Source organism: Epargyreus clarus, unplaced genomic scaffold, assembly GCF_041222505.1.
Source record: "Epargyreus clarus isolate Ecla_fem2 unplaced genomic scaffold, WU_Ecla_fem_2.2 ptg000001l, whole genome shotgun sequence".
Lineage (NCBI taxonomy): Eukaryota > Metazoa > Arthropoda > Insecta > Lepidoptera > Hesperiidae > Epargyreus > Epargyreus clarus.
Genome location: NW_027332209.1, coordinates 3,135,757 through 3,150,090, shown reverse-complemented (window position 1 = coordinate 3,150,090; position 14,334 = coordinate 3,135,757). Strand labels below are relative to the sequence as shown.

General features: G+C 32.6%; 1 protein-coding gene across 3 annotated transcripts; it reads right to left on the bottom strand.

Annotated features, from left to right (window-relative positions):
* Window positions 1-1,057: 1,057 nt before the first annotated feature.
* LOC140743276 (uncharacterized) lies at window positions 1,058-7,427 on the bottom strand. Of its 3 annotated transcripts, none has more exons than XM_073074455.1 (9): window positions 7,248-7,427; window positions 6,241-6,434; window positions 5,613-5,829; window positions 4,929-5,288; window positions 4,375-4,560; window positions 3,915-4,036; window positions 3,284-3,445; window positions 2,629-2,799; window positions 1,058-2,023 (listed from the first exon to the last, which is right to left on the bottom strand). In XM_073074455.1, exons 2-9 carry the CDS (start codon window positions 6,418-6,420, stop codon window positions 1,733-1,735), a joined length of 1,689 nt encoding a protein of 562 aa, XP_072930556.1. In that variant the 5' UTR covers window positions 6,421-6,434; window positions 7,248-7,427; the 3' UTR covers window positions 1,058-1,732. The 3 variants fall into 3 exon arrangements, with proteins under 3 accessions (XP_072930556.1, XP_072930548.1, XP_072930542.1); XM_073074447.1 differs by lacking the exon at window positions 7,248-7,427 and adding an exon at window positions 7,091-7,217; XM_073074441.1 differs by lacking the exon at window positions 7,248-7,427 and adding an exon at window positions 6,547-6,602.
* Window positions 7,428-14,334: the final 6,907 nt, after the last annotated feature.

The following is a 14,334-nucleotide window of genomic DNA, read 5'->3' as shown; positions in this document are numbered from 1 at the left end:
GCTATGTTATTGAAGTCCGTGCGGAGTGCAGAATTACGAATTACTTTAATTATCAAGTGCGCACTTGGTTAGTTCTAGTGTGAACTTTTTGTGTAAGTCTAAATGCTATAAATAATTGCTTTAAAAACCGAACAACACTAATTTTTCTACACTTATGTTATGTTTAACGCGGTTCTTGTTCTGTTTTACATTCAAGTCTGGTTGAAGCGGCCGAATTGCGAAACTTTAGTTGTCAAGCGCGCACGTGGTTGGCTTAGCTGTGTGACAACATTTGTGTGAATGCAAGCGTAATGCAATCAATAATTGCTATATAATTATATGTTTTGTTTCTTTACTTGCACTTTTTTAAAAATAATTATATCCAGATTGTTACGCAATAAATTTCCTATTAAGAAATTTCAATTAACAATTGCTATATAATTTTATTGTTTTGTTTCTTCAACTTGCGCTATTAAAACAATTATATCCAGATTGTAAGGCAGTAAATTTACAAGTAAGAAATTATGAAATTATCCCATTAATTATTAATAAATATAAAATTTCTCGATAATAATAGTGACGATGTTCTGATTACAATTAACCTTCATTAAAACAGAAAATTCATCTGAACTACATTACTTTTTTCTTTTGTAAAACGTGCTAACAAATTGTTGATAAATAAATACTACTAGAATCAATTGCTGTTCAATCAAATGTTCATAGTCATGTATCACAGATATATAATGTAGACACATGTGTCGCTAGTAATGTAAGCAATAAAGCCTATAAGCCATTTTAAGTCCAGGCGGCAGGTGTACTGCAACCGTTTGAACACGGATCCAAAATGCTGTTATATTCACGGATCAAAGGTAAACGTCGAAATTGCCAAACTCAACTTGTTAAATACGCACGTGAATACCAATAATTGAGTGTATGTTCTTAAAAAGTAACAAAAAATTAATTGCCTTTTAAGGTTACAAAATAAACAAGTAATAAATAAACAAGTATAACACAATAATAACATATAAAAAAGAATTCTAGAGACTTAACGACTCACTGTAAATATACATAAATTGTTTTCAAGTCGTGGTCAATACAGGAAAACAGGTGTACCAAATATAGTTGTTTGGACGCAAATTCAAAGCGCGGTCCTCGTTCCGTTACATTCACGGGTCCATCCGAAACGACGGAATTGAGAAACTTCAGTTATTAGGCACGAACGTGACGTTCTTCACTGGGGGCGATAGGCTGATCTGTATACAGACAAGACAAACAGAAACTGTGCAACGTATAGTGGTGCTGTGTGCAGTTTGTGGTCAAGATTCCCTGTGCCTATATTTAGCTTTAACAACTCTCGGGTCAGCTTATCATGATCGTAAGGGGATTATATGGTTACCATATTACGTAAATCAAATCGACCCCAGTCAGGGATATGATAGTTAGTTAAATTGAATTTAATGAAGCGCCGAATTGTCAATTATGATTGCTATCAATGAAAGTAGCATTAACGAAATAGTTTATTGAATAGGAATCAAATATGAAGCATTTAATTAGTATTAGTCAGTAAAAGTCCGAAGTTACTATAAAGATAAATAATCTATTTTTTATTGTTCGTTCATTAACAATAATAAATTTACTGTAAAGTAAATGAATAGCTTTATCTCCATTAACAGTAGATATGAAATACACCAGTGCTGAATTGATTAATTAGCATTTAGGCCATGCAACTAAAAAGTTATCTCATAAAAAACAGTCACTGATATTTTTCCTTCAGAACTTTTCGTAAGAGTTTTCCTGAAGGATTCCTTGGTAGTTCATCTAAAAACTGCACTTCTTTAATTCTTTTGTAATCTGCAACTTGTTTACTGACGAACTCTATGATATTTGTAGCTGTTGTTTTATGTCCTTCTTTTAATACTACAAAAGCTTTAGGGGCTTCGCCCTTTCTTTCATCAGGTATACCGATTACAGCTGCATCAAGAATATCTGGATGATCCCGTAATATGCCTTCCAATTCTGCTGGTGGTACTTGATAACCTTTCACCTGGAACGTGTACAAGTATTTTGTTATTATTTCGGTTTTCATTATAATTTTGAACTGTTAATTGTATATAAAAACATATGTTCTTTTTTATTTGTGTCTGTTCTTAGAAATCAGTTATATTAAAATAAAAATTGATACCTATTTTAGTATTTTTATAATGCAAATAAATCATGTTTTATTCGTTCTCGGAATGGTCGGGTACACTTATTAATTATTATTGACATTGTTATGTAACTTATAATATTTTTGAATTTAATATAATGTAATTAGATAATGAATATATAATAATTAATTTTGATTGATAAGTAACGATGTACCTAATTGATTTTATATAATTTTACCAATTAATCTTAAAATTACTATTATACTCACAAAAGGTATTAATGTAATGCAATTATTATTTCTTACTCTACCTGTAATGTTAGCTGTAAATATGATTAAATAAATAAATAAATAAATAATTAAATAAATGTTGAATTATAATCGCCTTCTAATAGCTTCTTTAATTACGTTCTACTGCAGTTTCCGAAATAAATTATAATTATTTTTTAATTATATCTTAATTGTTACAGCAATTCAGGATTCCTACCATCATTACAACGAACCTTAATGAGTTCTTTGATTCGATCAACTATGGTGACAGCGCCGTCCTTGTTAATTGAAACCAAATCACCGGATCTGAACCACCCGTCATCGGTAATTGCGGTTTTCGTGGCTTCGGGATTGTCTCTGTAACCTTTCATTATGTGCGGACCCCGAATATGCAGTTCACCGACCTGTCGAATTAAATTTAGCGATCGTTTTGGTTTAATGGGTTTGCCTATTATTTGCATAGAGAGAACAGTGTATTTTCAATCTCTGAAGCATATTAATGTCTACAGTTATTTGTCGCAAATTTGCTACTTGGTGAAATATGAAATTTCAATTACTTGGATCAATTAACCGTTATTAACGTACAAGTTCAATATTAGCATGGTACTAATTTTTCTTAGTATTACGTCTTCATTAGTTCTGAATTTTAGATTTTGACAAAGCATTGCTGACCTTTTCTATATTAGGTGCTTTACTTTTGACGTTCAAAGGTATAGACGTTCCTGGCTAATGCTTATCAATCAAATATGTGCCTTATTTTCCCACCTTGTTCTTTTTCAAGATGGTATATAAAACGATATCATGAAATATTATCTATAATTGGCGTTCTTATTTATTTAATTAATGTTACTGTTAATTTATCAATAATATTAATATAAATTGTCTTACTTCATCAGGTCCTAAATGGCGATCGTTAGGATCAACGACTCTCAGTTCAGTGTTGGGCAGAGCGTAGCCCACGGAAGTGTGGTCGTCGGAACCAAATTCCACGGTAGTCGCTAACGGTGACACTTCTGTCAAACCGTATATTTGACAGAATTTTATATCTGGCTGTCAAAAAAGTTTAAATATATATGTATATTACAAAAACTTTTTACAATATAGTGAGTAGCAAACAATGATGCAGATGGTAGAATTGTGGTTCGACTCCGGAGGCACCACCGCCACTCTTCTTTTACCTACGAGTAATAACCCCAGTGTTTAGCGCAGCTGTGTTCTGGTTTGAAGGGTGTGGTATAGGAGACACATTTATCCAAAACGTTCACATAGGGTTCTAACACCTTCAAAGAGACTGTAAAGATTCGTTAATTACGAAGAACAGTTGGCATTTCTGTCTTTCAGTAATAAATGTAGAGATGGTGCCTGTACGAAAGGTCTTTTAATCATTCAGTCATAGGCTTATCTTTCTTCATTTAAAAATAGGATTGAGGTCCTATTTAAATTTGATAATGTAAGTTGATACTGCGGATAATACAACTTAGGTAAGTTGCATTATAGATTATTTATTCATGGAAATTACCTGGCACTTGTCCAATAATCTGCGTATATCCGATTTCGATATTGGTGCTGCTGCACAGATTATTCTGTCCACTGAATTCAAGTGCTCCTTTTTTACGTCCGGATGTGTACCCAAAAATAATGCTGAAATGTTAGGAAAATATTCTCAATTGCTCTCAATACACAATTTATTAGATACTCTTTTGTTTGTGTAAGGGCCCTGTCCTCGCCTATAGAATATATAAGGAAAACCGAGAAATAATTAAAATATAATTTTTAGCAGTGGTAAAAAGTGTCAGAAAATGATGGAAGTTATTTTAGTTAATTGTATCAGGCGTTACTTTGGGGAAATCCATGCTATTGGATTGTTGCGAAGTGGTCTTAATCCTAATTTAATGGAAATTATTTGATCGATAAGCATTTCACATATTTTTAATATTGTATATATTTTGAAAATTTCCTATTCTAATAATATGACTTACCTAATGGCGGCGCTGTGTATAATAGATTAATTTTATGTTCAGTTAAAGCTTTTAAGAACGTTGTAGGTTTAAATTTTGGAAGGACGACCAATTTTGCACCAATGCCTAGTTTATGAAGTAGAATTATTGATAAGCCGTAGACGTGATAGAAGGGAAGGACTGCCATGATAGAATCTTGATGTTCACCTGAAAAAGTCAAATTTCAAATTAAATGTGTTTTAAAGACAAATTATATATATTGTTTTCAAAATGACTATTTTTATTATTGTTTGTCGTGTTTGGGAAGATGCACTAAATTGGGATTGACTGCTCAATTCTGATAGGTGTTGTGAGAGGCAACTAAGACATAAGGGAAAAAGGTAACATAATCTTCATAGAATGTAGTTTATTAACTTTGTTTCGCAATACGCATTACCAAGCGGCTATAGTAATACTATCTTTTTGAGTATATGTGGACTTTATATGGACCGATGGAAGGATGGGGGTAGATCAATCCTAATGTCAAATTATAAATGCAGCCAGCTAAAACAACTAATAAACAAAATAAACCTTACTCGTCGTTTCTATGTAATGTCTCCCGCCTTCAACCTCTTGTTGGACAAAATTTGCAACTTTATTTCTATTAGTGAGTTCTACTCCTTTTGGTAATCCTGTGGTTCCACTTGAATATGGCAGAAACACCAAATCTTCTGGTTTTCTTTTCACATCGTTCAATACACTTTTATCAACGTTGTTATTCATGAGTTCCTCAAACGCTATGGTTTCAGATGGCAGATTGTCTTCTGGGTTCCTTACTGTTATAACTGGTATCGCCTTATTTGACATACTGATCGCTTCTTTTATAACTCCAATTGTTTCTGGTGAGCCGATTATTATTTTAGGTCTTGCGAGAAGCAACTGCCTATAAACTTCACCTAAAATGATGAATTAGCCATTAAGCCAGACATTAAAATGATAAACTTAAATATGAGCAAATATGATAATATTTTACATTATTCAGTTTCATTTCGAGTAACTTGCGTCACACAAGCAACTTTCAGTTAATTTAGGTTTTTAAAGTCGAAACCGAGTATTTTTTATCAACGAGATATTAAATAATGTTAAATTTGAAAAGAAATTGTAAATAATTGACTTTTTGTCATTATTGAAGAATCGACTAAAAAGTAATCACATGTTATTTTATATAAGTAGTTACAATTACTTAAACTTACGCTTAAAATATTGTAAGCCTTACTTACTAGTTGTATGAATAGGATTAAATGTAGTGACTATAGCTCCTGCCTGCATAGCACCGAGCACGGCTATGGGATATTCAGGACTATTGGGCATCATTACACCAATAACATCGCCATCTTTGATTTGCAACTGTGCACTCGTACGTAACGTCGCCGCGAAATTTTGGGCATATTCGTGTAACTTGCGATATGTGTACGAACGATTTGTTATGCCACATACCTGAATTTAATGTAATTAAAAATGAATATGTTATTTTGGTAGATCTCTCTATGGTTCGACTCCAGCAACCGCCACACCTGTTTCTGTCTAATAATAGCAGTGTTAAGTGCCGCTGTGTTTTGGTTTGAAGGGTGTGGTAAGGGAGATATATTTTTCCGAAACATTCCAGCTTCGTCCTCAAAGGTAGCGGCGCATCTGTGGCTGATCTTAGCTATTATTACCTTATCTAACCTTGTACTCGTAAATATTACACAGTAAAAAACGTTTTTCAATATAAGACAAAAAAAGAGTATTTAATCGTATAAATATTTTTAATTACATACGTATAAAGACTTTTGATCAATGAAGCTTAAATCAACTGTATGTTTCAAAAATCCAACAAACAGAATTGTCGACACTAAAACTACTCACCACAGCGGTTTTATCTGCCCATTTGTGGATATTCCTCCAAATATATTCAGGCACAGTAGCGTTGGGTATTTCGACGGGCGCATAAGGGGACTTCACAATGTTGTCCGGCGTCCACACATTTTGAGCTCGGGCCACATATCCACGACTTATTAATCTTTGAAAACGAGCTAGGCCGTTCATTGTGTATTCTGTTTCTGAAATGTTAAACATTGTACTCATTTATAATTTATAATCGATTTATTATATTTCCCGTACGTTACATTATTCTAGGACAGAAAATATAGAAAAAATGTAATGATTAAATACCGTCAGACATCTTTTATATTTAAATATTATAAACTCTAAATAAATTTAAGGTTAACTCTTCGTAGTTCGACTGCGAAACACCACTTATATCTTATTTATGACTGCTATATCACTGTTATATATATTATTATCGTTATATACATATCTACGATGATTGATGAGTGAATAATTAAATTTTATTACTCAGTCAGATAAAGTACCAAAATAAATAAATTATATTCACATTAATTTATTACATCAAATTGAATATATTACAGAACGAAGTCACTTTTGTCATTAAAATAAATAAATAGGAGTAATTAATTATTTAAAATATTTACTACTACTACTACTGATGTATTTAATGCAAATGTAGTTTTACTTCTTAGATGATTAAATTACTACTCTCGTAAGAATATCTAGTTCTCTATATATTTTTATATATTTTATATCATTCGTTTAATATTAGTCAAACTAAATCTATGAGGATAAATTGATCAAAAATACAATAAGAGCTTGTATCACCAATGATCCATGCATGTAAAACAGGTTTACGTCAACTCACCTGAGACTAAAAAAGTAAACAAAAAATCACAAAATGAACTATTGCAAAAATAAATCCTATACAAGAAATATAGTTCAGTATACGAAGTAGGTATGTTTATTCCACTGGTGTTAAATATAATATTGTTTATGTATAAAACAGGTTAACGTTAACTCACCTGAGACTAAAAAAGTAAACAAAAAAACACAAAACGAACTATTGCAAAAATAAGTCCTATACAAGAAATATAGTTAAGTATACGAAGTAGATATGATTATTCCACTGGTGTTAAATATAAAAATGTTTATGTAGCCACATTATTTCAAGTTGTAACGATAGTGGACACTCAGACCGACTGTTGGCAAGACTATTGACATACTGGAGCCTAAACGTGTTGTCCGTTTATTTTCAATGTTCAACTCGGAATTAATCCAACTTTAATTATCGTGTTATTTAGTAGTTTTTTTTAATGACACTGATTAACGACATCATTATCCGTATCTTTATATATAAATAGATATTGTTGGTTATATAAGGGCTCCAATACCGTTGAATTTATCACAATGAAATATTTATTCAAGTGTTTCGTCAAATGAAAGTGTTACAATATTTTTACTGTACTAATGTCCACGCAAAGTCGCGGACCAAAGGAGAGTCATTTTATAAATTACTAAATAAATTAAATCAATAATACTCTCGCCTATTAAAATGATGAAAGTTTTTCTAAACTGTAATTACGTGTATGACTAATCTTGGAAATGGTTATGTGAGTGACGTGGGTAATTTTTTACATAAAAAAATGTTAAGAATTTATGCGTTAAATGAAAATTGCACGATACGCGTAGGAAACTCAAAAAAGGAAATAAGGATTTCATTTCCAGAAATTATATGTGAAATACGTTTAAATTTTATGTTCCTAACTAAAATATTTTTTCCGTGCTATGATCTATAGTAGCTGTTGCTTTTGTCTCGTTATTGCCGAGAGGCTTAGTTCTTATATTGAATTAGCATTAAATATTTAAAATGGAATTGGAACTAAATTAATCAATATCTTTATTTTCGACCTAAGGGAGCATTAACAATGGTCAGTTAATTCCTTTCTTATATTATCATCGCATCCAATCAAAGGAAATTCCCTTGAAATATTGCAAAAATATTTGAGTGGTAATCGTGGTCTTTGAATCGCGGCCTCTCAATCAAGGGGCCTGAGGTTGGAATCTCAGGAAAGCATCTATAATTTTTTTAAACCTATTTTCAGAGTAGCAAACAGTAATTTACTTAAACGGAGAAGGATAACCTCTTGAGACAACCTTTATAAATGAGGGAACTTTAAAAAAATAAGTCCTCGACGTTATGTGAAGTCTACCATCTTGTACTTGGCCAGCGCGGTGGAATATGGCCTAGTATATTTTGAGAAGAGACCGGTGCCCAGCAACGACAGTAATAGGTTAACAACGATCATTAACCAACTCCATATAAAAGTTCTGACTGGGTTTTCATTGACACGTGGCTGGCCCTGCGTACAAAGTACATTTACCTAATATAAATCACAGCAGATTAAAACTTAGCAGGTTTATTTAATGACGCAAAAACATTTTTAATTTTATTTACATAGAATTTTATTTAGGTATGAATAAAAATAAAATATTAACGGGGAAAATGATTTAATAAGTGGCTTAAAAATATACAAGTAGTTATGTAATTTAATCTTACTTATGGGTAGTTCCGATTGAAATGTAAATATTATTTCAAGTGAAGAAAACAGTTATAAATAGATGCGTAATATAACATATTATTTTTGGGGTTCGGTAACCAAATGATAAAAATGGGACTCTATTACTGTGCGTCCGCTGTCTTTCTGTCTGTAACAGGACTCTACTCATGTTTACTTTTGTAGTTGCTATGATAACAAATACTAAAAGTAAAATAAGCTTTGGTTGTACGGAACCCACAGCATGCCACATCGACTCGTACTTAGCCAATTTTTAAAATTACATTTACGCAAAATCAACGATTCTAATAGTAGAATCATTATGTCATTAATCTATGTCATCCTCTAAATAATGAATAAATAATGATTACTATTTTCGTGTTTCGGAATTTTTCGATCTAATTGTTAAACCGTACTAGGTAGACAGTTGAATTTTTACAATGCGCTTACTACTATAATTGCTATTATAATAAACACAAATAAGAACAATTTAACATATTTTAATATAGTAATTTAAATAAAATGAAAAAAAAATAAGTAAAAAATAATGAACGTATGGTGGTACGGAAGCTTCCATGTGCGAGTTCGACTCTTACTTGGCGAATTATTTAACGTATGTATAATTGTATATCTTATTCTTTAGCACCCCCTCCAGCTTCTGTTGTATTCGTCTAAATTGTAGGTGTACAAAGGCTACTAATATTTCTGTAGTTTTTGCAATATTTCCTTCTAACGTACTAATTTGAAAGGAAACGACTTTGGTTTTTTGTTAGCTAATTCTCAATTAATCAACTTGTAATACCTTCTTCAAACTGTAATTTATTCTAATGACTAAGGTTAAAAAATATTCACATTAAATCAATTTGGTACCTACTGGAATACACAAGTGCATTTATTGCAAAGTGTATATATACCATTTCAATTATAGCTTCTGATGCCGGAGCTTAAAGTTAGATTCCTATTTTTTTTTATAATATAGGAGTAGCAGACGAGCATGCAGTCCACCTGATGGTACGTGGCTGCTGCCGCCCATGGACATCTGTCGTCAGCCCCAGATAGAATTAGATATTCCTACCTGAGGTCGGCCAGAGATGCGCCGCTATCCCTGAGGACTAAGATGGAACGACTCGGAAAAGTATGTCTCCCTTACACTTCAAAACGGAACACAGCAGCGCCTAACACTGCTGTTATTAGGCAGAAATAGGTGTGGCGGTGGTGCCACCGGAGTCGAACCACAAAGGGTTCTACCACCTTCAAAACACCTTCTCAATAACTATTAGGTAGCATATCAACAAGAATAAGCGATTATCAGCTAAGCAGTTGAGCTATTTGTTGTCAATTATTAAGTATGTCTCAAATTGTATTTTCGAAATCGGGTCATACAAAACTGTTCTTGAATGTCAACAATTTTATGAAGAAAAGTTGTATCAGACGCAGGATACAAATGCGAATTTTTCGAACATAAGTAAACACAATATAAAAATACAACTTTCATAATAATTCAATTAATCAGGAATGTATAATTGAAATTATTATAAATGTGGCCATATTGATATGTATGTAGGTGAAGACCATTAAATAATACATACAAAGTATTATTATTTACATTTTCAAAGCTCCTATCTCAATGAATATTTCGCATATTATTTACTTACTGTGGCAAATATGTAAATAATGATAGACTAGTTTATGATAAACAAGCATATCAGGTTTACAAAACTATCTTAACACGGCCACGGTACGTTTCGAGTCAAAACGTGAAACGTTTAAAATAGAATTAGCCAATTCCGAGTCGAACACGCGCATGGACGGTTCCGTACTATCATGAAATATTAACACTAAACATTTTTTTACGATAGTGGGTTGTTTTATATATTTGTACAAAGAGCAAGTTATATACATGAAATTTAAAGTAAGGAAAGTAATAAATTAAACAATAAACTAAAAAAATGGTATATTTCGTATTTATTACCACATATAAGAGTATAATATAAGTAGTATATAATATAGTATATAATACATAATATAGTATATATATATATAAGTAGCTATATAAGAGTATACATTCATTGTGACAATTTAAAGTGTGTCTTTTACGATTCAATAAGTGAAAGTTATTATTAGTAATCTAAAAATACCGATATGTCGTATGAAATTCCTCAGTATTTCTTGCTTTTTTATTTTTAGTATTTCTTGTTATAACAACTTTAATTTTTATTTTACAGACTATGGTTGCTTTAAGTTGGTTGGTTGTTTTTGTGCATGTTTCTCGCAAACACGTTAAGAACAAAACACAACAGAACAGAAAACGAAAAGAAGGGAAATAATTTTTTTTTATTTCTGTTGTTTCAATAAATAATGTAAAATAAAGTAGCGACTTTATTTTACATTATTTATTGAAACAAGTTACATCTGGAATATTAAAATAACTGAATATTCAAGGAACCAGAACCTTTAATGTAACCTAGAACTGATAACGGCGATAAAAAGGTTATTTATAGTACAAGGGTTCTTATTACATGTAATAGAATATTTACATACCTGTATAGGATGTAATATAAATAATTGTCTCTGAGAGATCAGAGAGACATTTGACATATAGGATCTGTTATAATTAATTGGCCAAGTACGAGTCCCTATTACATGACGTACTTTCGTAGAAATAGCAAACATTGTCTTTTTGTACGCCAATTTAGGATATTAAATAAACGAGTAGTATACAAAGGCGGTTGTTTGTTCAAATGTTTGTTGAATATTTGGATACATAAAATGTAAAGTACTTGGCCACATTGCCTTGATAGAAGAATTCTAGTTGATCCTAGCATTTGATGAAGACCCGGACATTAATGGGAGACACAAATCTAATTAATGATGATTTTTTTTTCTCTTGAAAATCTTTGACAGAATAATCATCTAAAAATTATCCTTCAGTTTTTGTGCTTTTACATATATGCCAATATGCTGGCACAGTATTCTTATTCTAATGAAGTTAAATAGTCAAGTAACATTTTTACCCGACCGCCAAGGAAGGGTTATGTTTTTATTGAATGCATTCTCATGTGTAGTTTCTGTAAAAACATATTTTTGTCACTTTTTATTACCTGAAAAGATGAATAAAAAATATAAAAATATTTTAGTAATCAGACAGGGACTTTTTACTCGACTGCAGAGGGCAATGTTTCTTGAGCGTATGTCTCATTTTACGGCACGTTGTGTAGCCCAAAATGCTTCACGAATTGCAACATATGAGTTGACGTTCAATTCGTCTAAATTGCGGAAGAGTTATAGAGTACTTCCAAAGAACAAAAACTCTAGTTGCACATCGTTAACCTTATCACGTCACCTTTGATTTGGGATGTGTGCGTAACGTTTCCGAAAATTTCTGAAGCATTCGTGCAATTTACGGTATGTAGGAATGATTCGTGACGTCGCATACCTGCGGATTTTTTTTAAATATACACTTATGGTATATTATGGAACGAGAGATATTAATAGCCCATGATGTATTAGTGGTTCCATCCGACATATATTTTTGTGGGTATGTCCCACAAAAATATATGTCGGATGGAAGGCCGGATGGAGTAGGCCGTGGAATTTTGTTTACTAAAGTCGCCAGCGAGCGTGAAATCTGCTTGAAGATAAGCTGTTACTGATATCCATAGACATCTATAGTTAACCTCAAAGAGGGTTGAAATTTATCTTCATCATCAGCATCATAAATTTATTATCTGTCTTGTCACATTCTCCTAACTTGAATACAGCACATGACACTGCTTTTAAGGCTGCTGTTAAGAAGAAAGTACGGCGGTGTCAGTTGCCTCTTCATAAAGAATGAAAAATTAAACCGCTTACTTATTATCATAGTTATTGTTGTCCAGATAAAAAACAGGTTTATCAGCCAATTGTGAAACACTTACTTACTTACTCCGCTGGCTATTACGGTGAAAATATTTTATTTCTGCTATTCATGATTTACGCAGTATAAAATCAAATACCAGCGCATTTAGTTCAAATACTGGGAATCCACCCATATTCTATCAAAATAGCTTAGATAATAATAAATATTTCGGATTTTAAAAAATATCAAAAAAGATAAAAAGACTTGAATTATTTTATCTTTAGTTGGTTACTGGAATGTAATAGGCCCGTTTATAAATTATATTTTTAACTAATAGTTGGGTTTTTATTCATATTTCATAACGCACTTCATAGAAAGGAATTTAATTATTCGTAAATTAAAAAAAAACTTTTGTATAATAAATTTTGGCGATAAATGCCTTTTTTTTTTTTTTTTTTTTTTTTTTCTTTTCGAGGGGGAAACCTTCAAAAGGTACCCGGTGCCGTGGGAGCGACACGGGGTTATGTGGGACTTTTACCGCACTAAAACCCCCCCGGTGGCCGTCCTCGGCGCTGCGTAGAGGACTCCGGGATCTCCAAAGGAACGCGACCGGAGTCCTCTCAGCGCACTGCCCCGTCGGGCACCGCCCAGGTGACTTTGTGTCACCACACCGTCTGGTGTATACGACGGAATGCGACCACACATACCGTCGTCCTTCCCGGGGTCGCTAGCCGGGCGGTTCGAGCTCCCACTCTTGCCGCCCGTAACCCCGAAAGCCCCTTTTAGTCGCCTCTTACGACAGGCAGGGGATACCGTAGCCCTATTCTGGTCCCGGAACTACAGGGACACCGCGCCTGGGGCGTTACGTACGGGCGATAAATGCCTAATATTTACGTAACTATTTTATAAGTCGGTAGTCTTCGATGCACACATTAAACATATATTAAAGATGTTTATGTATTAAATTGTACTCTACTGTAGATATGATTGCTTTTAGCCTTTCTATGACAGTTTTGATTATTGTTTCATTAAGTAATATTACATTAAATCAGTATAAATCAACAAACATACTCCCGAATTTATAGTGAATATTTTATTCATAGTGATAATTAAGTAGAAATATGACAGTATGGAACAGATTTAGTACTTTTAAATTAAAATGGAACAATGGAATTGAAAATGGAACACTGTAATGTCATGTTAAACACTTACTTCTAAGCAGAGCTTATAATATTACTGTATGTATGTATCCTATATAAAATATTACCATAATCCTTTTGGGTATTAAAGTTCAAAGTACGTATTTAGCGCACAGTCGACTGCCTCGGTTGTGATATCGGATCGCGCCGCACACTACATTTAGCAATTGTTCCGCGTTCCGGCGGGATCTTCCGGGGCCGGCTATGCAAATTGTTTTTGAATTTTGCTTACCCTTTTCCAAACTTTTGGAAACGCGCGTATGATACTTATGTTCTGATGAACTACTTCTTCTATTTATTCAAGTAACTATAAAGGTACGCAGTACTAGTTTTCTAAGATTGAGGTAAGTTATAAATGCCTATTGTAATCAGAAGTAATTGCTCTATAAAACATCTTGGTATTTATTAAATAGAATCACGTGTTGAAATATTATTTCAGGCTATTAACAGTTACAACTTAAGAATCCAAATGATTAAATACATAAACGAACTAAGACAAACGCCAATATAATATGTG

Coding starts and splice junctions, on each gene's coding strand:
- LOC140743276 (XM_073074441.1), bottom strand. Junction 2,800..3,283: donor GCCATTTAGGACCTGATGAA/GTAAGACAATTT, acceptor TTAATTCGACAG/GTCGGTGAACTGCATATTCG. Junction 2,024..2,628: donor GAATCAAAGAACTCATTAAG/GTTCGTTGTAAT, acceptor TACACGTTCCAG/GTGAAAGGTTATCAAGTACC.